Raw genomic sequence first — 23655 nt, forward strand, 5'->3', positions numbered from 1 at the left:
ACATAAATCAGGCGCTGTTACTTTAACAATGTTTGTTCAGATTCCACAAAAAACACTATTTAACACTAAATAAACTCTAAGAAATATCAAATATGAAATTCTGAAGTTACGAGTGACCAATTTAGGTTACGTTAATATAATCTCAAGGATGTCGAGGGAGAGGGAGAGAGAGAGAGAAGAGAGAGAGATGTGAATGCCTCGAGTATCTAAGATCTAATGAAATTCTCTTCCTTACGGAAGCTGGACAGTGAATGATGACACAAAAAGTTTTTGGCACAATTCTCCTAGAAGCTTCGAAATCTTACGCAATTTTACATACAAAATGTGTAATCTGCACATGGCACTCGGCAAAGACATACACGTAAAAGACCAGTCTGTTAAAAAAAAAAGACATTTATTCGACTTGGTCGACTAAAGCAGAAACCCCTTATCTTACTTGATGACAGATTTTCAAAACACAAATGAAGTCTCGAGCTCGTTTATCAAATGTGTTGACAGATTAGGAAAGCAAACGGAGATCTCACAGTTCCTCTAATCTCACAGCGCTGACATAATAGGGAAACAATCGTAGTTTCGAATGGACAAAGAAAATCTCTCTCTTTCTAGATTCTAGTAGTATATATATTCGTTTTACATTATGTTATGCGTATCTGAACACATTTAAAAACATCCTATTCTCTAAGCTATCTAGGAATCTGAAAAATGTTGCACAATTCTACATAACATTTCAAAGAGGGGAAATATGCATTTTGAAAAAAAAAAAAAAGTAGCAATATATAGTATACCTCCCCCAGAAGATTTTTATCACGGTGTTGAATCCAACGATTCACAACGAGATAAATAATCAGCAACTACATTGTTTTTGCCATAATGTGGCTTGCAGCTCTTTAAGTTATACTGTGGCAGGCACAAAGACCACCTGGCCATCTTTGATTATGGCTTTTCATTCTCTGGATAAATGATAGTGGATTGTGATCAGACAACACTAAAATTTCTTTATTCTTCAAATTTTTTCAATGCTGTGATTAAGGCTAAAGTTTCCTTCTCGATTGTGAGTATTTATTTCTGATTTTTTTTTCAGTTTGTAAGACATGAAGCACACAGGATGGTAGATATTATTTCATCTTCTTGAAGTAGAACAGCTCCAACGCCACAGTCCGACGCATCAACTTGTATCACAAATTTCTTGTCGAAGTCTGGAGCTTGAAGTACTGGTCTTGAAGTTAAAATGGCTTTTACCTTCTCAAAGGATTCTTGACACTCTGGAGTCCAAACAAACTTAGCTTTGGGACTAGTCAAGTCTGTCAAGGGAGCTACTACGGCTGAGAAATTTGGCAGAAAACGACGAAAGAATCCAGCCATGCCTAAAAATCTCTGTAGCTGTTTCCTGGTAGTAGGTGGGGTAGCCTTATGGATACCTTCTACATTAGCATTTTACTGGAGCAAGAAGGCCTTTCCCCAACTTCCAAACCCAAGATACTGTACAGTTGCCTTTCCAAACTCACTCTTCTCTAGGTTGACTGTTAATCCTGCTTCTTGTAGTTTCTTGAAAAACTTTCCTCAGAATCTTCAGAATGTTCTTCCCACGTTGTAGAGTAAATCACGATGTCATCTAGGTATACACCTAATCTCCTTCTATTGATCCAGCAGTTGATCCATCACTCGTGAAATGTTGCTGGTGCATTCATCAGAAACCAAACGGCAGAAGAGTAAACTGATACAGTCCGAGGAGTAATAAAAGCTGACAGCAACTGGGCATTCTCATCTAAGGGAATTGATAATATCCCTTTCAACAAGTCTATCTTGAAACAAACTTGGCTTGCAAATATTTATCACGTAACTGATCTATAAGAGGCGAAGGATAATTATCAGCCACACTGATAGAATTCAGTTTCCTATAGTTAGTACACATCCTAAATGAACCATCTGGTTTCTTCACTAACACACATGGAGAACTGAAGTGACTTGAACTGGGTTCTGCTAATCCATGTTGCAGCAAATACTCAACTTCCTTCTTCAAAACATCTCGATGATATGTGTAAGCGATAGGCTCTTTGCTTGAAAGGTCTTCCATCTTCTTGAATCTTGATTTCATGCTTTGTCAGATCAGTACGTCTAGGCACATCTTGAAAAAATTTCTGGAAAACTTCTAATTACTTCACTTAAGTCTTCACCTTGTTCAACACTCAGATGTTTCAGTTTATCCTCCAAATTTTCCAAAATTGAAGAATTATTCATCTTGCTTGCAGCTCCCAATTCGTAGCCATCATCGTCTTCTGTAGATAAAGTTGTTTGGGTTACTGACACAGTTTTCAGTTTTAGTTTCTGAGAAATAAGGTTTTCAAGAGGTTCACATGTATCTTCGTTTGTCTTCTTCGCTTTCTGGTGTTTCAATCACATGAGTTCTATCACTTAACTTCTGAATTATCTTGTAAGGACCTTGAAATTTATTAGTGAGGGGTAATCTCTCGACAGGTAAGAACATTAACATTGTTGACCAACACTAAAACTTCTTAGCTTAGTCTTAGCATCAAATCTCCTTTTCATTTTCTCTTGACTCATTTTCAAGTTTTATAAAGAGAATTTTCTAATCTCTTTCAAGCTTTTCCTTAAGTTCTTCACACACTCTCCTTGGCTTTCCTCTTGATTTTCTTCCCAATTTTCTGCAAGAATCTTCAACGGTCCTCCTCACTTCTCTTCCAAAATCATCTCATTAGGTGAAACATCCCATACTCTCTTGATAAGCACTCCTAACTTCAAACAACATTAATGGTAAACCAACATCCCATTCTCTTCCTGACTCAGAACAATACTTTGTCAGCATACTTTTCAATGTTTGATGGAACCTTTCCAAGGCTGGAGTTTCTGGATGATAGGCAGTGGATAACTGTTGTTTCACTCCTAACAAATTCATCACATCTTGGAATAACTTTGAAGTAAAGTTTGTTCCTCTGTCACTTTGTACTATTTCTGGTATACCAAACTTTGAGAAAAACTCCACAAGTTTTTCAGCAAACTGATCTTGGCAGATATGTTTCTAACAGGGATTGCTCAGGATATCTTGTCACAGGACACATTAATGTTAACAAATACTCATTTCCTTTCATTGTATTTGGCTTGGCAGCGGTCCAACCATATCTATAATCACCTTTGCTAAAGGGTTCTCCTCCTATAACTTCTAATAGGTTGTAGGGGTCTTTCGTTGATGGTTTCATTTCGGTTTTCCATCTATCTGGCAGGTATGACACTCACGACAGAACCTGCTAACATCTTTGCGAAGTCCAGGCCAGAAAAAATATTTCATGATCTTCTCCACAGTCCTCCTGATTCCCATATGTCCAGACTCATGAGCTACTGCAACCACTTGCTTTCTCAACGGATATGGAATCAAAATTTGATGATATTCGCCCCATACAACATCTCCTGGTATATCTGTAGGTCTATACTTCCTCATCAGCAAACCTTCCTTCAGATAATAACAGGTAGGAGTTTGTTGCATCTCTTCTCGATCAACAACTCTGAAGAACAAATCAGTTAACGATGCATCCTTCTTCTGCAAGTCCATCAGCTTCTCTCTTGTCACTTGACCAACTTCAAGGGTTGAATTCTCAATATCTGCTAACTCCAGCTACTTGTAGTTGTTTTTCACTACTGTCTTCAGTAACACTTTGACTACTCGGAGTCTCTTCAGGAACATCAGGTTCTTCTTAGTCGTCGTCGACTTTCCTTCATCTTATTGGGAATTCGGGAAATTCTTTTTGGTTAGCACTATGGGAAACTTCACTTCCCTGGAATAATTCTTCTAAGCACAAAGATCCTTCACTTGATCCTTCTTGGGTGTGTAAATCCTGTTTCTTCACTTGCAGTCGTAGTCCTCTTCATACTTCTGGTAGTTTACACCCAAACTAGGAAACAGGTGGGGGTTATTTTCTTCTCCAACTCTACTGTAGGACTAAGCCTCAATGGTTGTCTGTCACTACAGGTACAAGGAACTAAATAGCACACCACCAACTTCATTCCCCAACAGAACATGTACACCTTCCACAGCCAGTGAGTCCTTTACAGCAAAATCAACATTCCCTGTCACCAATTCACATGACAGGCGTAAGCGGCATAGGAGGAATTACTTCCTCTCCTCCTATACCCTTCAAAATAACTGAATCTCCTGTGAGACTCTTCTCCAACTGAGGGTGAGAACCACATACTACCACACTATGGTTACTCCCTGTATCACGTAATATCTTGACTGGTACCTGCACACTTCCCTCTTGAGTTGACAGCATACCCTCATAGATATATGGCTTAAAAGCCTCCACACTGCTAAGCCACTCACTGCTTGAGGTAACATTTCCACTGGTTGCTAAACATTCAGCTTGTTTAGTTTCATTCTTCTCTGGAGTCTGATTCTTTCCCAGACTGCTCTTCGTAGTTTGTTTCACCTGGTCACCTTTCACAACTTGACCAACTGGCTTTGACTGCTGTTGATTCCGGTAACACTCTTGACTGTAGTGTCCTACTCTTCCATACTTGAAACAGACAGCATTAGGTTTCTGTAACTGTCTTGAAAAACTGGATGAAGATTTCACATTAGCTTGCTGAGTTGTATTACCTTGTGTACTCTTGGTAGTATCACTTGTAGGTTTCCCATTAAATTGGTTTCTGTTATTTGGATAAGACTTAAAACCTGGGCGTTGTTGACTCTGGTACTTGACATTGTAATTATGTTTACTACTGATTATATTGTAATCTTCACTCAGTGTAGCAGTTTTGTCAAGTTTCTTCACCTCTCTCTCTCTCTCTCTCTCTCTCTCTCAAATAGGCTTTTATATGTTCAGGAATTCCTTTAAGATACTGTTCAAGAACAAGTAACTCTTCTAACTCATCAAAAGTTTTAACTTTAGCAGCTTCTAACCAACATTTGAAACACCTTCTCACTTTGTAAGCATAATCTAAGAATGTTCCCTTCTCATCTTTTCTTAAATTCCTGAATCTTTCATTGTAGTACTCTGGGGTCATCTGGTAAACTTGTAGCACACTGTGTTTAAGTACCTTGTAGTCTTTACACTGATCAGCTGCTAAGGCTAGATAAGCACTTCTCCCTTTACCAATCAAGACACTTTGTAGCAAAACTAACCATTTATCCTCTGGCCATCCCATACCTGAAGCCACTTTCTCAAAGTGATCAAAAAACTCATCTGGAATTTCTTCAGTAAACTTAGGGATTAACTTCTGTGCTCTTACTACATCAAATACAGGGTCTTGATTACCTTGGTTAGGGTTAGACGGTGTTACAGGTAATGTGGATCTAGCTCTTATCAATTCCATTTCCCTTTCATGTCTTGTGATTTCTCTTTTCTCTTTTATCCTTTCTCTTTCCTCTTCTGCTGCTTTTTCTTCTTCTCTTTCTCTTCTTGTTTTTCCCTGTCTATTCTTTCTCTTTCAGCATACATTTTTAGCTTAATCAAATTCTCTTCTGCTTCAATGCATCTAAGCTCTAACTCTGCATCACTTTTCTCTTTCTTTTCTGCTTGCTTATTTATGAGATCAGCACGTGCTACATTCAACAACTCTTGAGCCAGTTCTAACTCATCTTCATCAGTTATTCTACCAGAGTTTATCAATGATTCCATAGCAATACATCTTATTTGTGCCTTTACCATACTAATAACACATAACCACCACATGCCACTGCTAAAGCGCTCCATTGTGCCATAGTCAGAGTGGTTTCAGATAAAACTTGGATGGAAGGGGCTGGTAAAAATTCCTGAACCTTGAACTGAGCCATTTTACTCTAAGTTATCAACTTGCAATTCAATACAATAAATGCAAAACAAAACTATATGGTCACTCTCCTAACAAAACATATCCCTAACACCACCAGTATATACTAGAGTGAAAATGAAATCTTTTTTCCCTGGTCTCTGGGCACCATTAATACATGTTACGAAGTGCCAAGTATCTGGTTACCACACTTACCATTCATTAACCGATACCTCACAAAAGCCAGACACCTGAACCCTCATCACAGGTATTAAACGACTGAATATTCTAAAGGCAACAGTGATCCCTTAATAACTTACCAGTATTGCAGAAAATCAGACTAAGTTCATCAAAACAGGTGTGAGGTAATCTTGTAAGTAAATAAATTAATCAAAGGGCATCACTCCATCAATAACTTTAAAAGTCTAAGTATTTCCCTGATTTCAGAAGTCTAAGTAATTCCCTGGTTCTAAGTCACTTCAAGTAAATTGAAGGAAAGCAGATCAATTACCACTCTATGTTTCTACCTAACATAAATATAATCATAATTAAATGCAAATATACTGGTGTAAAATAAAGAAAATACTTATAATAAAAATTTTAAATACAAAAGTTTATTACTAAACTCAAAGTTTATAAGTGAAATTCACAATATCAGGGAAAATTAACTTGAAAACAAAGTAAAGTTTAATTAATTCTTGAATTAAATTAAGTAAAATTAAATCTAAATTAATTTATCACAAAATTCAAGAAAATTAATTCAATTGAAATTCAAAAGTATTAGGCAATAATTGAGAATTTGAAATTAATTCACAAGTGCTAATAATAAAACTTGAAAAGAATTCTAAGTAAATGAAAATTAATTCACAAGTGTTAAATTTAATGAAATGTGCAATGAAAATAACTAAGTCAATTAAATTGTGAATGTAAATGAAAATACAGAAAAATGTGGACAGTGTCAAAATAAAAAGGCACACTTCTACAAGAAAATGAAAAAATGCACAAAATGAAACTAACACAAAACACAAAAATTTGCAATGTGTAAATCTTTTCACTCAAAACATTGTAACCATCAGTTTTTACCAAACCACTGTTCCTATCAGTCATTAGTTAACCACTGTTCCTATCTGTTATTGGTTGCAACTAATAAAAATATAACACACTTTACCTTTTTGGTATACCAACTTCTTTCTTTGCTACAGTCTTGTTTTACACTCACACAATCCAGGCTCCGTTACAACAACAATGTTTGTTCAGATTCCACAAAAAACACTATTTAACACTAAATAAACTCTAAGAAATATCAAATATGAAATTCTGAAGTTACGAGTGACCAATTTAGGTTATGTTAATATAATCTCAAGGATGTCGAGGGAGAGAGAGAGAGAGATGTGAATGCCTCGAGTATCTGAGAGCTAATGAAATTCTCTTCCTTACAGAAGCTGGACAGTGGATGATGACACAAAACGTTTTTGGCACAATTCTCCTAGAAGCTTCGAAATCTTACACAATTTTACATACAAAATGTATAATCTGCACATGGCACTCAGCAAAGACATACGCGTACAAGACCAGTCTGTTAAAAAAAAGACATGTACTCGACTTGGTCGACTAAAGCAGAAGCCCTTTATCTTACATGATGACAGATTTTCAAAACACAAATGAAGTCTTGAGCTCGCTTATCAAACTTGTTGATAGATTAGGAAAGCAAACGGAGATCTCACAGCGCTGACATAATAGGGAAACAATTGTAGTTTTGAATGGACAAAGAAAATCTCTCTCTTTCTAGATTCTATGTTATATATATATTCTTTTACATTATGTTATGCAAAATCTGAACACACATTTAAAACATCCTATCTCTAAGCTATCTAGGAATCTGAAAAAATGTTGCACACTTCTACATAACATTTCAAAGAGGGGAAATATGCATTTTGAAAGCAGCAATATATAATTATATATATATATAATGTGTGTGCGTGCGTGTATGTATGTGTGTCTGTAGCTGTAGTACCAACATTGACTTCTTAAGAATTCGATAAATTGAGAAGGCACTGTGGTTATGCAACTACATATGTACGATATTGTAAAAACTGACTACTACAGTAGATTCACATCAACCGTGCATTTGATATCTAGGCCAGTCCCTGATTGGCTGTTGATAAGCCAATCACAGGGCTGGAAACTCGAAAGTTCACAGGGAGGATGTACGTTCCACCTCTCCTAAGGGATACTTTTGAAAGACGTATCCCTCAGGAGAGGTGGAACATAGATCCTACCCATGTGAACTCTCTCTCGAGAGACAGAGTTTCCAGCCCAATGATTGGTTTCTCAACAGTCAATCAGGAGCGTCGTAAGGGACTGGCCTGACATCAAATACAGGGTTGATGTGAATCTACTATAGTAGGGTATATGTGTGTGTGTGTGTGAATAAATTTGATCACATCACCGTGATTCATATACAAGCATTAAGCTAAAACTTTAATATCCAATTCACTCTACCTCAGAATTAATATATTTTCGTATATGTTAACCGAAGGGGAATTTTTATTAGTTGATGATAAGTTCGTCGTCTTGTTCCTCGGCTAAAGCCCATGAGACGACGAGCTTATTCACCTAAAAAAATTTCCCCTTCGTTTAACATATATGGAAATATATTAATTCCGAGGTAGAGGGAATTGGAAATTAAAGGACATTTGTAAGCTATATAGATATATATATATATATATATATATATATATATATATATATATATATATCTGTGTCACTTTTCAACCAGATAAGTGTAATTATAATAACCACTAAGCCCTCTTAACTTTTCGATGTCTTCAAACTTTTTGGATAAGTTGGTTACAACAAATCCTCTAAGGTACGTACAGAAAAAAATGACATATAAGTATCCTACCCGCCTGATGGTCCATACTGCAAGCACTCTTTCATCGTGTTTTTATCTAGGATTATTTTCGTCCCGTCTGCCATAGTGAACTGTCCTTCCTTCAAGGGAAAGAAGGACTCGTTAGGTAAACCAGCTATCACGTATATCCAGTCATCTCTGCCTTGCTGTTGCAGGTTAACTGCAAAGGAGAACTTGCTAAATACCTTAGAATTAATCTGTCTGTGTAGGTGTTTATGGCCAGAGTTCAGTTGTCGTATATCAGTGGAATATTATAGTTTGCCGTTTTAAGAAAATTGTACTCACACAGATCTCTCAGTAGTGTTGCTTTTCTGTTCTTGGTCACATCAGTCATGAATCTTGTGTAATCCATCCTGAAAATATACCGTCATTATTTTTTTTCCTAGTGCATGCTTCTATTTTCTTTATTGAGGAAGAAAGCAATACGGGAATTTATACGATTAGATTTTCTAAAGGTATTCTAATTGTCGTAACTTAAGACTTTCGCGGGCTCAAGGTGGTATAACTTATTACTAATGCATCGTGTTACTGTCCTGATTTTGGCTGCCCTTTTTGGATCTTGTTTACATCATTCCCTCTTTTTGACCGGACCCGGTCAGCATTACAAAATAGAAAAATAATAATGTATCTCTTTATCAGGGTTATAACAGTAATATTACTCCTCAAAATACTCAGTATATGTTGCTGTATAGGTAACTGAACCCCGTATTTAATCCTATGACAGATCCCATATTTCAAATGTCTCGGCAGGTTAATCTTCTTTAATATGACTCATTTTTCACCTTACTACCAATTTTCTTTAATGCTATTATAAAATTAATCAAACTGCATACTAAGCTTTCTATGCTAATGTGCAATACTTTTTAATGACAAAGTTTGACGCTGCACCATGTGGTATATACATATAGTTAAAGTTCAGAGTCCACCCGGGCCTCTGCAATGCTCATAGGGTGGGCGGCGATCTCCTGTAATACCAAATGACTGCTCTATATGATTCAGACCTCCGGTTCTTGAGAACTTGGATTACATTCGTTATATAGCTTACGGCTCTGCAAGAGTCACTATCAACTTCCTGCAGCATAATTGATAACTGGAGTGTTGCAGATACGTTATCTTTCATAACGCTCATGGAAACTGTGAAACCAAAATCACATATCGCTTTTTGCCGTGTTAATGATTTAGCTTTTTGTTTCATTGCTCTCCACATTCGCTTGCTACTCTGTTCTTTCTTTCGTTGATTATTTTATTTTACATTTGATTTCAGATCTTTTCTTTATATACTATTATTGCTACAACAGTAACATTTTTTACTAGTACTACTACTAATATTATTATTATATAAGTTTTTATTTTTGTTTAAATTAATTTTTGTTAATAATCCACTCTTAGGGGTCCCATTCATACCAGAATGGGATGGGGGAGGCCGTCCGCCCCTAAATCCGCCACTGAACTACAAAAGATGTGAAACTTTCAGCCACGGCCCCAGTCATGGCTAACTTTAACCTTAAAATAAGTCAAAACTACTGACGCTAGATGTTTCCCTGTTATAGCAAATCAAGTGCTTCAGGACAAATCATTACGCTCCAACGGTAGTGGCTCCGTGAGTCCATTGCCCATGCCCCAGTTTTCTATCACCGGTTTGTTTACAATTACATGCTGGCCCATAAAACAACGCAATAATGCTGTGCGCGCGGTAATGCAGTACTAATCGAAGGCGACTGTACGCAGTCGGTTTCTCGAACATTTGTCCAGAAGTGGCCAACAGGGATAATGATTTCAAGTGGAATTAAAGGTCTTTTTATGAACCTCCAGGCTCCTTCGAACAACCAAAACCAGTATACTCCCTTAGTACTGCCACTGGATGGACATAATTTTATTATTCAAGTATACATCTGTAAGGGTTACATTTAAAATACATATTCCATATGCATAAATACTCTAATGACCTAAGAGGTCACTGTTGAGATAACAAGGAGTGTGATAAGAGTTGATAAACAGGATGCAAGCTAGGCTGGATGTATTGAATCAGCAACACCCTGGTTTGCATTTGCCTGTGATAATCAAATCCATGATTGTGTCAAACAGGTCACAGTGCTTCACCTGAGAACCTATTGACCTATAGCCCAGACGTCTATGTGACTTCCTCTCACATGTTCGTCTGTCTGCATGTTATGTATGCTGAGCTAAGCTGTGCTCTCCTATACCTTTGTAAATGCATTGTAACTTAGAACTCTACTTTCCCTCCTAGAATCAGGTTCTCCTAACTACCTTCTTGCCTTCTACTCAAGAGATGTAGTTTTGCAAATATACCGTTGTTAAGTTATCATCATGAGTTTGACACATCTCCGCCTTTATACTAAAAGAAGATTCTGACTTAGAAATTATCGTTGCAATCGCAGACGAGGATGGGATGTATACCACACGATACTTGTGTATAACATCACAGGTCTAAATAACCTCACAGTGCAGCCTCGTTATACAAGGCGTAGCACAAACATTGGTGGCAGCTTACCGGGTAGACGACAATGGAAGACAACATAGCTGGTTGCCCAGAATCAGACTAAACCACATCATCCGAGGACTGACGAAATGTAACATATCAGAAGACAACGAAGGCGAGAGAATCTTCAAGCAACTTCGAATCTCTTATGGCAACATAAGAAACGTCTCTCATTATTAATCATTAGAGAGGGCGTATCATCATTACTGAGCGACTCCAGCACTTCAAGATTCAAACCGGACGTGTCTGCAGCATTGGATCACCATGAATAAGGCAACGGGAAACGAATCATTCAACAAACAAACACTGCACGAGCAATACACGAACTGAGAATTCGGGTCACTGCGGAAAAGCATCATCGAAACCAAGGCCGTGACGTCACCTAAACAGCAAGATCTTCCTCTTATATACCAAAGCTAAGTACAATTCTTTATTCATTCTGGTGTGTGACTTTGAGTGTTATCCTTACACAAGATCGATCGTCCATTATTCCTGGGGGTGAGTTATACGTTATTCTTAATCTTCCTTTCTTGCAGGAATCTATCTTCAACTTGGATTCTCGCCCAGCCGGCCTTTTTTATCTTTGTTGATAATTTTTTTTTCTTCCAGAAGTTCTCCAGAAATATCCTTATCATATTATCTGCTTTTAATCTTATCATTTTGGGGGACATTTTTTCTTATCTCATATTGCATGTGCGTTTACGCAGTGGACGAGTGTATTCATATAGATATTTTGATAGGATCGCTAGGAATCGTAGTGATAAGAAAAAACAAAAGTCACGATGGCCACCGCCGCACCCAGTAACTCCGCACCTAACCCAGTTGTTACTTTGGTCAGTGCAAAGTCTGCAATTGCTCCCTTTCAAGGCCGGGTCAACGGGTTCTTGCCTCAAAGCGTCGAATCTTGGATCTTGTCAGTAGATGCTCATTTAAAAGCCAAATGCATCATTGACCCATCCTTCCAATTACAGGAGGCTAAAAGTTTCATTGACTTTACTGAAGGAGATGCAGGTTCGTACCTGAGAGGAGTCTCTTTCCAAGAGGCGGATACATGGGATGAATTTAAGATTAGATTATGGGCCATATATGGTGGTGAGGAAGCCATGGATGTAGTTTTAGCTTTGAGGAACATCCTTAATCTGGCCTCTATGACTCAGCTTAGCATTGTAGAGAGGGCGGCACTAATTGCTGACTGGCTGAATGAATATCAGGATAGTTTGCTTACTTCCACTTGGGTTACAGGAAGGAATATGGCTGTGAAAGATTTTATTAGGCTCACATATTTAACTTGCTTGACAGTTATGTTGCTGGAAGCCTTGGTACGCTGTTTTGACAAAAAACTATCGCCCGACAGTATGGAGCTAGACGTATATAAACAAATTAAGAAACATATGTCTGAGTGCACAGATCTGGACCCCTTGCTTACTCACATTTTTGCAAAGAATGAAAGTAAACCACAGCAAGTAAATATTGTCAATAATAACATAGCAGGGGTAACTTGTTTTAATTGTAAGCGCGCAGGGCATTTGATTGCAGACTGCCGAACGCGTTATTGTTCAATTCATAACAGCTTCAGTCATTCTTACAATCGTTGCTTCTCTCGTACCCAACAACAACATAATGCTAAAACCACACAATCTGTTGCCAATGATAATAATAAGAAGAATCCTCATTACTATAAGAAGAAACAGGCAAACGGTAACACTGTTCAAAATCACAAACAAACAAATCTTGCTTCAGGAAATTCTGTTCCCGGGCCGTTGAACCCAAACTCGCAGAGTCAATCATAATTTTTGAGTGTGCAAAGCAAACCAAATACCACGTAATTAACTCCAGCGGGGGAGAGAATGATGTTGGGTCATTCGTATCAACATCTTTTGAATCAAATAACAAATTTAATCATCTACAAGATCTATGCGAGACCCAGACTTTTCCTATGAACCGCACGACCGAATCCAAAAAAACCAGTGCAGGTTCCTGTAGACTTCCACTGTATACATGCTATAATCAGTAAAGATGAATTACTTCCTACATTGCATGCCGTAAATTTAGAGCACCAACCCTTCATGCTGTTTTTTTTATTCCGGTAGTCCACGTAATATCATGGATTTGCGGACTCATCACATGTTGTTTTCGAACTTCCCTATTGAGAAGTCCGGAGTAAAACTCTCAGGTATTGGAAATAATGAATTAAGTGTAGAAGGAGTAACTCATATTCAGTACAAGGTGGGCAAGCGCACACTTACCGATACCTTTATCGTTGTACAAAACATTGATATGTATCCAGATGTAATTATAAGATACCGGTCTATGGGCATTCAAAACATTATCTTAGCCCCTGCCAAATACGGTGCGTATATCAAAGGAAAATTCTATAAATCTTCTAACACCTTAATATCAGTTTTGGACAAAAAAGAGACAAACAATCAAATAGTAACGTACATTGAGGAATCAATCACTTGTCTCATGAATCATGACATTCTTCAAGCGACCCAACAGAATTCTCGCACACCCGTAATAGCAGCTTGCACGCAAACTCTCGACTAATATATTCGAACGTACCTTTGAATATATTAGTGCATGTAAAGAAGACTTTGCCGGGATCTGAAATGTTAATCCTTTCCGACACTGAAAATTAATGGACTGCCCGTAACGCAAGCACTACACACTGTTGATTCACAGCAACAAGTTAACATTGAAGTCTGTAACCATTTGAATACCAATCCAGTGATCCACAAAAATCAACACATCGTGGATGTGGAAGTTTATAAGTATCGCATTCTTACCGTTGCTGAAATTAATCACGCTCAATCAGTTGTGGATGAATCCCTCTTACAATCTATTAAAAGTAAAATCAATAAAGACATTCAAGAAGAGGAGATTCAGGAGAAATTTTTTGATATTCTAAATAAATATCATGATGTTTTCTCCACTACCGAGGGATCTTTGGGAAAAACGGATGTCATTGAACACCAAATACGACTAAAAGACAAGCATAAAGTCATCTATGTATCTTCGTACCGACTCCCTATGAAATTCCAGAATGAGATCAATGATGAAGTAGGTAAAATGTTAGAAGAAGGAGTCATTAGGAAATCGAACAGCCCTTATAATTTCCCCTTAATCGTCTTACCGAAAAAAGATCGAACCTGGCGTATTTGCGTAGATTTCCGTCGCTTAAATGAGGAAATGATTCCCGATCGATTAAAGGCTTTCACCAGATACCGTTAGAAAAAGAGAGTATCCCATACACCGCCTTCAGCACAGCTAGGGGACATTATGAATTTTTACGTATGCCTTTTGGTTTACGTTGTGCCCCAATTACATTCACCAGAATGATTAATATAGTGTTCGGAGACTTGTTAGGGGATACCCTACATGCCTATATGGACGACCTTGTAATCTTTTTTAATACCTTAGAAGAACATTTACGTAAACTAGAGCTAGTGCTACGGAGACTAAGGCAACATAATTTAAGAGTAAAGATAATTAGGTGTGAATTTTTCAAAACAGAACTAGTCTATTTAGGTTTTACGGTGTCTAGTCAAGATCTTAAGGTAGTCCACGATAAGGTGTCGGCTATCCGTAACCTTCCGATACCTACTAACGTCAAGGGGATACAGCAATTTTTAGGCTGTAGTGGGTATTACCGCCGTTTTATACGCAACTCAATTATAGCCGCTCCTCTAACTGATCTTGCGAAGAAGGGTGTAGATTTTATATGGTCTGAAAAGCATCAACAGGCGTTCGATACCTTGAAAGAGGAATTATGCAGTTCACATATCTTAAAATTTCCTGACTTCAGTAAGGAATTCTTTACTGCAACTGACGTCTCAGACCAAGGGGTAGGAGGGGTACTGCTTCAGCAATATGACAAACAGTTCTTCCCTATAGCTTTTTATTCACGTAAACTGAGACCTTCTGAATGTAAATATGCAGTAATAGACAAGGAAGGGCTAGCTATTGTTAACTCAATAGTGCATTTTAAGTTCATAATATACGGCTATCCTGTCAAGGTTCTTACTGACCATAAGCCCCTCACCGACTTCTTTAAAGCCTTTAGTCACAGTCCCAAAAGAACTCAGTGGCATATGATCATTCAAGACTTTGGCGCAAGGATAGGATATCTGCCTGGGAAAGCAAATATCATTGCTGACACATTATCACGCAACCCCGCGCCATCTTGCATGGAGCCATTAGCTGAACTAGTAGATATATCAACATCCGTGCCTATTGTTAAAACTGTATCTGAACAGGAAGACCCGGGTTGGAGCGCTGAACTAGTACAGACTGAACAAAGAAAAGATCAGCAGTTAAAGAAAATAATAGATGCTTTGAACAGGAATCCTAAAGAAAAGGAATATGTGAAGTATACGCAGCAGAATTATGTAATTAAGGATAATATTCTGTGTAGGTCCATGACATGGAAAACCTGCAGCACCCTGCAGGTGACTAACGACCAGGTAGTGGTTCCAGTCTCGCTTATACCAATCGTCTTGAACTGGTTGCATTCCAATCCATTACATGGTCATCCAGGGTTCTCTATCATGTCACAGAAAGCCAAATTACTATTTTATTGGCATACGATGCTTACATATATAAAAAAGGACATAGCTAATTGTTGCACTTGTCAGGAAAACAAAGGGCACACTAACACACCTGTCAGCTTGGGTACCTATCCCGTGCCCAACCAACCCTTTGAAAGAATACATTTAGATTTATTAACTGGGTTTTACGAGTCTGACCGAGGAAATAAGCACCTCTTAGTGATAATAGATGCCTTGACTCGATATACAGAATTGATAGCACTAAAAACTAAAACCGCAATTGAATGCGCTAGGAAATTTTACGAGTGCTACATTTGTATAGATGGAATTCCACACATGATAATCTCTGACTCGGGTGGAGAATTCAGTAGTCATTTCCTTAACTCGTTGTGTGGATTCCTTTGCATTAAGAAAATCAATACCATGATTTATCACCCAGAGTCGAATGGATTAGTTGAGAGGGTAAATAGGAAGGTGTTAAACTTATTACAAGTTACACATCGGGGGAATGGATCCCAACTGGGATATTGCCATACCAGCGGTTCTAAGTACCCTTAACCATTCATATCATGTATCTATCAAAATGTCGTCGCACGAGGCATTGTACGGTACCCCAGCTAGGACACCTTTCCATGTATTTACGCCTACAACCCACTTATCAAATCCCCTACGGGATGTTTTGGAAGCAAGTGTAAGCCGATATAATATACTTCGTAAGAATTTAGAAGAATCCCAAATCATAATGAAAAGAAATCGTGATAAAATCGCCAAGCCAACTAAATCATATACAGTAGGCGACCAAATCTATATACAAGTATATGTTCGCAAGGGATTAAACTACAAGTTAACACCTAAGTTTGAAGGCCTGTTTAGCATTTTAGAAATATTAACGGCCAACAGATTAAAAGACCAAAACATATACCAACCTACTGATGTAAGAATAATACCGTTGGCTCATGTTCGCAGTTAGGAAAATGGGTAGAAAGAAAGAGAGAGAAAAAAAAATACGAGAAGAATTTATGTATGCCTATATATGAAACATAACTAATAAAAAAATATTTGTATGAAAATATTTTTTTCTGTTTGTATAGAAGTAGCTAATTCAAACATGAGTAATTACATATATTTCACTAATTGCAGGTTTCCAACATGAAGCTTATATTGTTCGGATTGGTTCTGTTTGTTCAGACATTCTTGTCATGTGGGAAGAGTGCTAAAACAAAAAATATACATTTTACACATGGCTCTATAATTGAAAGAACAGAGGACGTTTTCATTACAGCAAGCAATATAATTCTAGAAGTTGATTTGCGAGCGATTTTCCTGCCAGAAGATGATGTCATTAACCTGAAAAGCGACTTGTCGCGGTTTGCCGAATCAATGAATCCGTTACATCAACGTCATTTTCCTTTTAAGCCAGAGATTTCGCTAGCACAATCTTTAAGTGTTGCAGAAATGTTATCATTCGACTTGCAAAACAAAACTGCTGAAGCAGAATGTTTGGCTCGTGATCTGCTTATGTGGACCATGAGACACAGTAGCCTAGAAAGACGTAACCCGTTTATATTTGCGGCGCTCAACGTCTTCAGGTCTGTTGCAAGTTTAGGCTAAGGAATTTTAAATCGTCTTAAGATTAATGATCAGAATAAGAGAATTTAATTTTTGCAACATGAAAATGAATGAGCTTTTTCCAAACTTCATAAACAATTATCATCAATGAATCAACTTATGACATTGGTGAACGAAAATTGCAGTAATATCAATCAGATGATGGATGTGCAACACCTGCTGGCAACATTAGCATATTACAGTTCTAAGGTAGACCATATCCATACAAAAATTTCACATTTTATTGAAAAATCAAAAGACTATGTGGAAGCTATCACGCTAACTACAAAGGGTGATCTGTTGTTTAAGATTTTATAGAAAATTTATTTGCTTATTATTTGCAAACTAAAGTAGTCCTTTAAACCCCCGTGTCATACTAAACAAATTCTTAAACGAAACTGGAAGTTTAAAGGATTGTGCAACACCTAGATGGCTCTGCTGGCTCTTTTACCTGATTCAGTTCGTCCTCCGCCTCATCCTTGATTTTTTATGGAAGGACGACGGCCTTTGCATTTCGCGATTCTTGGAGGAGAAAAACATGTCTACCTTGACCCGCCACGAAGCAGGAAAAGCAGTTCAAGCTCAGGTTCCAACTTAGAACCACTGGATAACATTTGAAGATAACTGGTGAACTCGACTCCCTCGTAAGAGAATGCTTTGTGCATTGAAGAAGCATCTACATTAATTATGTAACATATTCTTGCCGACCCACCTGTCTCTGCCTCTTCTGTCGTCGTCTTTGAAGTCTACGTCATCAACACTTCTATGGAGTCAATGGTTGAACCTTTCCTGCCCAGTAAGTTTCCTACGATTTGTGGCGTATGGTAAAGCTTAGGTTAGGGGGTTTTTAATTATTCTTAATTATTACCACACTTTCAGAACCTGTAAATTTTCTATGGATTCTTGTTTTGATATTGCTATCCATAAAGGTGTATAATTTTTCGAACTTTGTTATTACCATTTGTGTAATTGCTCTTTGATTTTTAGGCAGTTGCTAATTGTTAAGGAGGACAGTGGTTTAGTGGAAGACACTGATTCCATTTCTGGTTCTTTCACGCAGCTGATTTAGGTAATTTCAGTGTTAAGTTTGTCAATGATATACACAATTTTTTTCATGAGGATATTCTTTATTTTATTAAATATTATTGGACTTGATAATGAATGTCTGTTGTTGTTGTTTTCAGAATCCATAGGTTTTCAAAAATTTCTAGAGTGAAGGTCTTTCCACCACAAGCAGTAGTTATCAATTTATGATTAGCGATTGGGAACAGGACTTCAGCCATCGGAGTTGTATCTATGCCATTTCGTAATCTTAACTTTCATACGAATAAATAATTTTAAAGAATTTGTATTTTTATTTAACTGTGAAAGAAAACATTCAAGGTTACGAGCAACTCTTGTGTAAAGCTCTTGGTTTTTCTATAAAGTTTTTGAAATCTGTCGCCACATCTTTTGCCTATCAAAGATTCAACATTAACTTTAGAGAACAGACGAGAGAAACTTGGTTATATTCCTTTGTTAGACGCGCATAAGATAGAATTTTATTATAGCTTAATATCAGTAAGTGTTGAGAATTACCGGATCATGATTACCATTCCTTTTAATTCTTCTGATGCCTGGCAATCTTACAAAATTGCACTGTTTCCAACTTTCATGACGAATAACTCATTACCAGTAATATCTAATCTGACGGGACACGTATTGATTTCCCCAAATAAGGAAACATTTACGGATATCAGAGACCTGGATAGGTTCACTCACTGTTCAGATGCCATGAGTAATAAAGTTTGTACAGCTGACTTCTTTGAATTCCACCATATATCAGGTAATTCATGCGAGTTAGGTCTAGTGCTAATCGGCTCTCTCACACACGTGAACGATGTCTGAAACAACTTTACCCTTTTGACGAGTATAAGTTCGCTTACAGGCTGAATAACGGATCGTGGATACGATACGACAGAGCATGGTTTCAAGACGCTTGCCCGGACAGATCAACAGCCTCTTCATGGATGTTTGTCGCTGCGGACGGCTGCAGGGGTCTCACCCAACTACACGGTCCGTGGAGTAAGCACCATCATAAGGAAACGAGCTTACTTCGCGAAGTTTTCTTGGTTGAGTACCATCATCCCAGCTTTACCCCTTCCATACAACGCAAAAGTGCCCCATCAACTACCCAAACTGTCTGGTATGGACCGCACTTCAAGGGCTTACCCTGTCTACGAGGACCTACGGTTCTGCACACTGCTGGCTGTGACATGTGTGTTGGTGGTGGTTCTCGTCACCGCTAACGTATTTGCTTGGCGTAGGTTGAGGCAAACAAGAATGGATCATCAACAGAACGTCGTACCCCGTCCTGACACTTACCCGTTAGCCCTAAAGGCATTTGACTCTAGAACCACTTGATACTGGCCATTTCATTTGATTCTGGGCGAAGTGTTTGGAATTGTGTTTTGTGTGAAAAGCGGTTTGAACGCTGGCTAAATGTGTAAAAGGAACCTCCGTGACACTGCATTCCATATGTAAAGTGTGAGAAGCTTAATTATCATTTATCATTCAATATATCTGGTACCGCACCTAATATAATCAATTGAAGTTCTACAATAAATCAATATGTCTGTGTGTGTACACACCAGGAATCTATATGATGTGCACACTTATCTGAACTTATTTTGAATCATTATATATATTATATATCTATATTATATATATCTATATATATATATATATATATATATATATATATATATATATATATTTTTTTTTTTTTTTTATTTATTTATCAGGTAGCAATTATTCTTAAACAGTTACCTATTATCTTAACTTGAATCATTTTATACATGTAGCACATATATGCTAATCAGGTAGCACCTATTCTTAATCAGTTACTTTTATATTATCACATTTTTTGTACCATTTTATTTCTTATGATTTTTAGAATGTAATTCTAGTGTCATGTAATCATCAGCCGTACGTTAGTACTTTCTGTTGAATATATATTCTCATGACTAACAGTATATAACTATCATTATGTATGACATGTTATCTTTAATATTAGTATGATATCATATGCATTTGTCTTATACGTGGATCTGTATCTTCCATGTATTATTCATTACTTATGAGTATTTTTATATATTCACATTGATTTCTCTATCACACTCCTTTGAGTCATATGCAAGTCAAACTTTAAAACTCAGTGTTTAGTTTTGTAGCTGACCGAGCAATTAATGTAAGGGTTACATTTAAAATACATATTCATATGTATAAATACTCTAATGACCTAAGAGGTCACTGTTGAGATAACAAGGAGTGTGATAAGAGTTAATAAACAGGACGCAAGCTAGGCTGGATGTATTGAATCAGCAACGCCCTGGTTTGCATTTGCCTGTGATAATCAAATCCATGATTGTGTCAAACAGGTCACAGTGCTTCGCCTGAGAACCTATTGACCTATAGCCCAGACATCTACGTGACTTCCTCTCACATGTTCGTCTGTCTGAATGTTATGTATGCTGAGCTAAGCTGTGCTCTCCTATACCTTTGTAAATGCATTGTAACTGAACTCTACTTTCCCTCCTAGAATCAGGTTCTCCTAACTACCTTCTTGCCTTCTACTCAAGAGATCTAGTTTTGCAAATATACCGTTATTAAGTTATCATCATGAGTTTGACACATCGCCTTTATATAAAAGAAGATTCTGACTTAGAAATTATCGTCACAATCGCAGACAAGGATGGGAAGTATACTGTCAGGATCAGTTGTTTTGTTTGAACGATCCTGGTTTGGTAGTTTCCCTGTTTCTCCTGCTTTTCGGTATTTTCGTCTACATGACGAGTTTACTTTTGTCACACTGTGAGTGACTGAGTCAGTCAGGTTCTGGGTGGCAGACAGACAGGTTCTTGGCAATACTCAGCCAAGAAGGCAGTAGCTGAATACCAGTATGGCTACTTGATTTGAGCGGCAGGTACTGGTCACCTGTTGTATTTGGCAGTTGCAGCGTGGATACTGGACTTTAACAGCAGGTATTGGTGACCTGATGTTGTCTTCGGCAGCTGCAGGATGTAGTCGTCTGTGGAGCAGTGTATCCAGTGAGACGGCCAACCAGTTGTCTTTTTGACTTCGCCGCAGCAGTCATGTGTATTTTTGGATATGTTCCTGTCAGCAGTCATGGGCTGTTGTGGTGACTTGACGGTGATTGTCTGGTGATGTACTACATCCTCTTTGACAGTAGAGACTGTCTTGACGTCTCTGTAGAGATGGTTATTTTTGTGTGTGGTGCTGCCTGAAGTTCTGGTATTCCCTTTGAGGTATTGTTGTTAATGTTATTTATACTGTGTATGTAATTAAATGTCTTATTATTGGTGCTGTGTGAATTTAATAATTCTTTTTGCTGCTTTGGTGATTTATCATTGTTATTATTATGCTGCCTATTTTTGGAGGTTTACTGATTTAATCAATTGAACATTTTATTGTGCATGATGGTTTATTTAGTGTGGAGCAAGTGTATGGCTCAGAAATTGATTTGCTATTTAAATGTATATTTTGAATTTGATGTTCATTGATTTTTCACTGCTGCTGTTAAGCCTTTACTTTTGTTTATGAATGTTTGTTGTTCTGTCTGAGAATATGAATTATCTAATGATTCATTTATTTGACTTTTAAATGTTAATGATCATTTAATGTAGTTTCGTCGCCTAGAACCTGTACTCATTTGTAAATATGTACATATATATGTAATAAATTAGATTTAAGGCATTTCTGATTTTTTTCACACACTCTTCTGTGGTATGTCTGTTCCTCCGGCCATTTCAGTCCTATATTTTAATTTTCATTGAAAGAACCTGATGAACCATCTACGGTTCATAACATATGCCACACGATACTTGCATATAACATCACAGGTCTAAATAACCTCACAGTGCAGCTTCGTTATACAAGGTGTAGCACAAACACATCTGCCTCAGCCAGGATCCCAACCTAGACGCGTTTGACATGATAGTTTGATGATAGTTTTGTCCCTTATGAATGCGCAACACTCGTAACATTCTCTTTACTGAAGTGTGTAAGTCAAGTGTCTGCTTCTGTATCAAATTCACAAGCAAACATAGGTTCGTATCTCTATACATAACTCCCACCGATTGTAAGTTATTCTTTAGTTAAAGTGAATTCAATATCAATGGGCGTTGGGTGCTAAGTTGCCAGGCGATATTCAAGAAGAAAGGGACCATGTGTGCGAGAATAGAAAACAAATAGTGATGAGGAAGACAGCTGCTGTGATTGTGACGAATCCTGGATAATCTTAAGAACTCCAATGGAAAAGAAGTAAATGATGATAAGTATGGGAATGGACCTCTTATGATGTCTTTTTGATGATGATGTTTGGTTTTACCGTTGTGTAACATCCGATGATGATTATGAACTAATCCTGGCGGTAGAAAATCTTTTAGTGAAAATTATTTTGTTACATGAACATTGTCGGCGAATATATTAAGTTTTTACTGAAGTAATTCATGACAGAAAGAAAAGCATATTGATGGCGACTATCATCTTACAGCAATATTCATACACTTCGTAAGTATAATCTAACTGCTTGCAGACATTGATCGTAAAGTAGCCTGGTTGAAGTGTGAAAGAGCAGGAGTTAAAAAAAAAAAAAAAAAAAAGACAGTACTTTTATGGAAACTCTTACCTCGAAGCGCTTTCCATGGTTACCTTCGTAAAACGAGTGACTTGAATTCAGTGTCTCTTTGCTGTGGACGACTCCTGAAGACTGTTATGCGTCGTAGTTGCAACCACTTTAAATAGGCCAACCCAGCCCGTACGTTATCTTTTATCTCCTTCGAAGAAAATTGTATAAAAGAGTTGTTGGTCTACGTGACCAAGAAAACGTAACGAGAAGCTGCAGGAATTCTTATTGTTGTATTGCTATTAGCATTGTTTTTATTGCTGTTAGCATTATTGCGTGTACCGCGTTCCCAGAAATTCGTAGAGGCTGTTAGCCTGAGAGGAAGTTTCCACAGAATAGAGTAAACGAAAAGTGAAATACAAAGCACAGTAAATAACAACTAAATAAGGATTCATCTGCAGCTAAAACATCAGCTGAAAAATGTGGCACCTTTGCCCTTTTTCATTTAGCTTGTATTTAGCTTACCTTTGTGTATGCTTGCTTGTTTGCTTCATTCTTTTTTTTTTACGGCTCAAGGCTATTCTCGGAACTGTCAGAATAAATTTAAGCCAAAATTTATATCTATATTCCTTAAATTGACGGCAGCATCATGTAAGTGCCTGAGCAGGCATGGGCAACTGTTCGTCAATTGGGGGCTGCA

General features: G+C 37.5%; 1 protein-coding gene across 2 annotated transcripts in view; it reads right to left on the reverse strand.

The window, feature by feature from the left end:
• LOC135224730 (kynurenine/alpha-aminoadipate aminotransferase, mitochondrial-like) overlaps positions 1 to 23152 on the reverse strand; it is a 47906-nt gene extending 24754 nt beyond the window's left edge. Inside the window, exons 1-3 of one of the 2 annotated variants that reach the window (XM_064264044.1) lie at positions 23019 to 23152; positions 8960 to 9027; positions 8666 to 8834 (exon numbers count right to left, since the gene is read on the reverse strand). In XM_064264044.1, coding sequence (XP_064120114.1) covers positions 8666 to 8834; positions 8960 to 9027; positions 23019 to 23035 — 254 coding nt within the window. In that variant the 5' untranslated portion in view covers positions 23036 to 23152. Of the gene's footprint in view, positions 1 to 8665; positions 8835 to 8959; positions 9028 to 11186; positions 11261 to 23018 lie in introns of those variants that run through there. The other variant, XM_064264043.1, reaches the window with a different exon arrangement.
• Between the last annotated feature and the right edge of the window lie 503 nt (positions 23153 to 23655).

Source organism: Macrobrachium nipponense, chromosome 12 (assembly GCF_015104395.2).
Source record: "Macrobrachium nipponense isolate FS-2020 chromosome 12, ASM1510439v2, whole genome shotgun sequence".
NCBI classification, from domain to species: Eukaryota; Metazoa; Arthropoda; class Malacostraca; order Decapoda; family Palaemonidae; genus Macrobrachium; species Macrobrachium nipponense.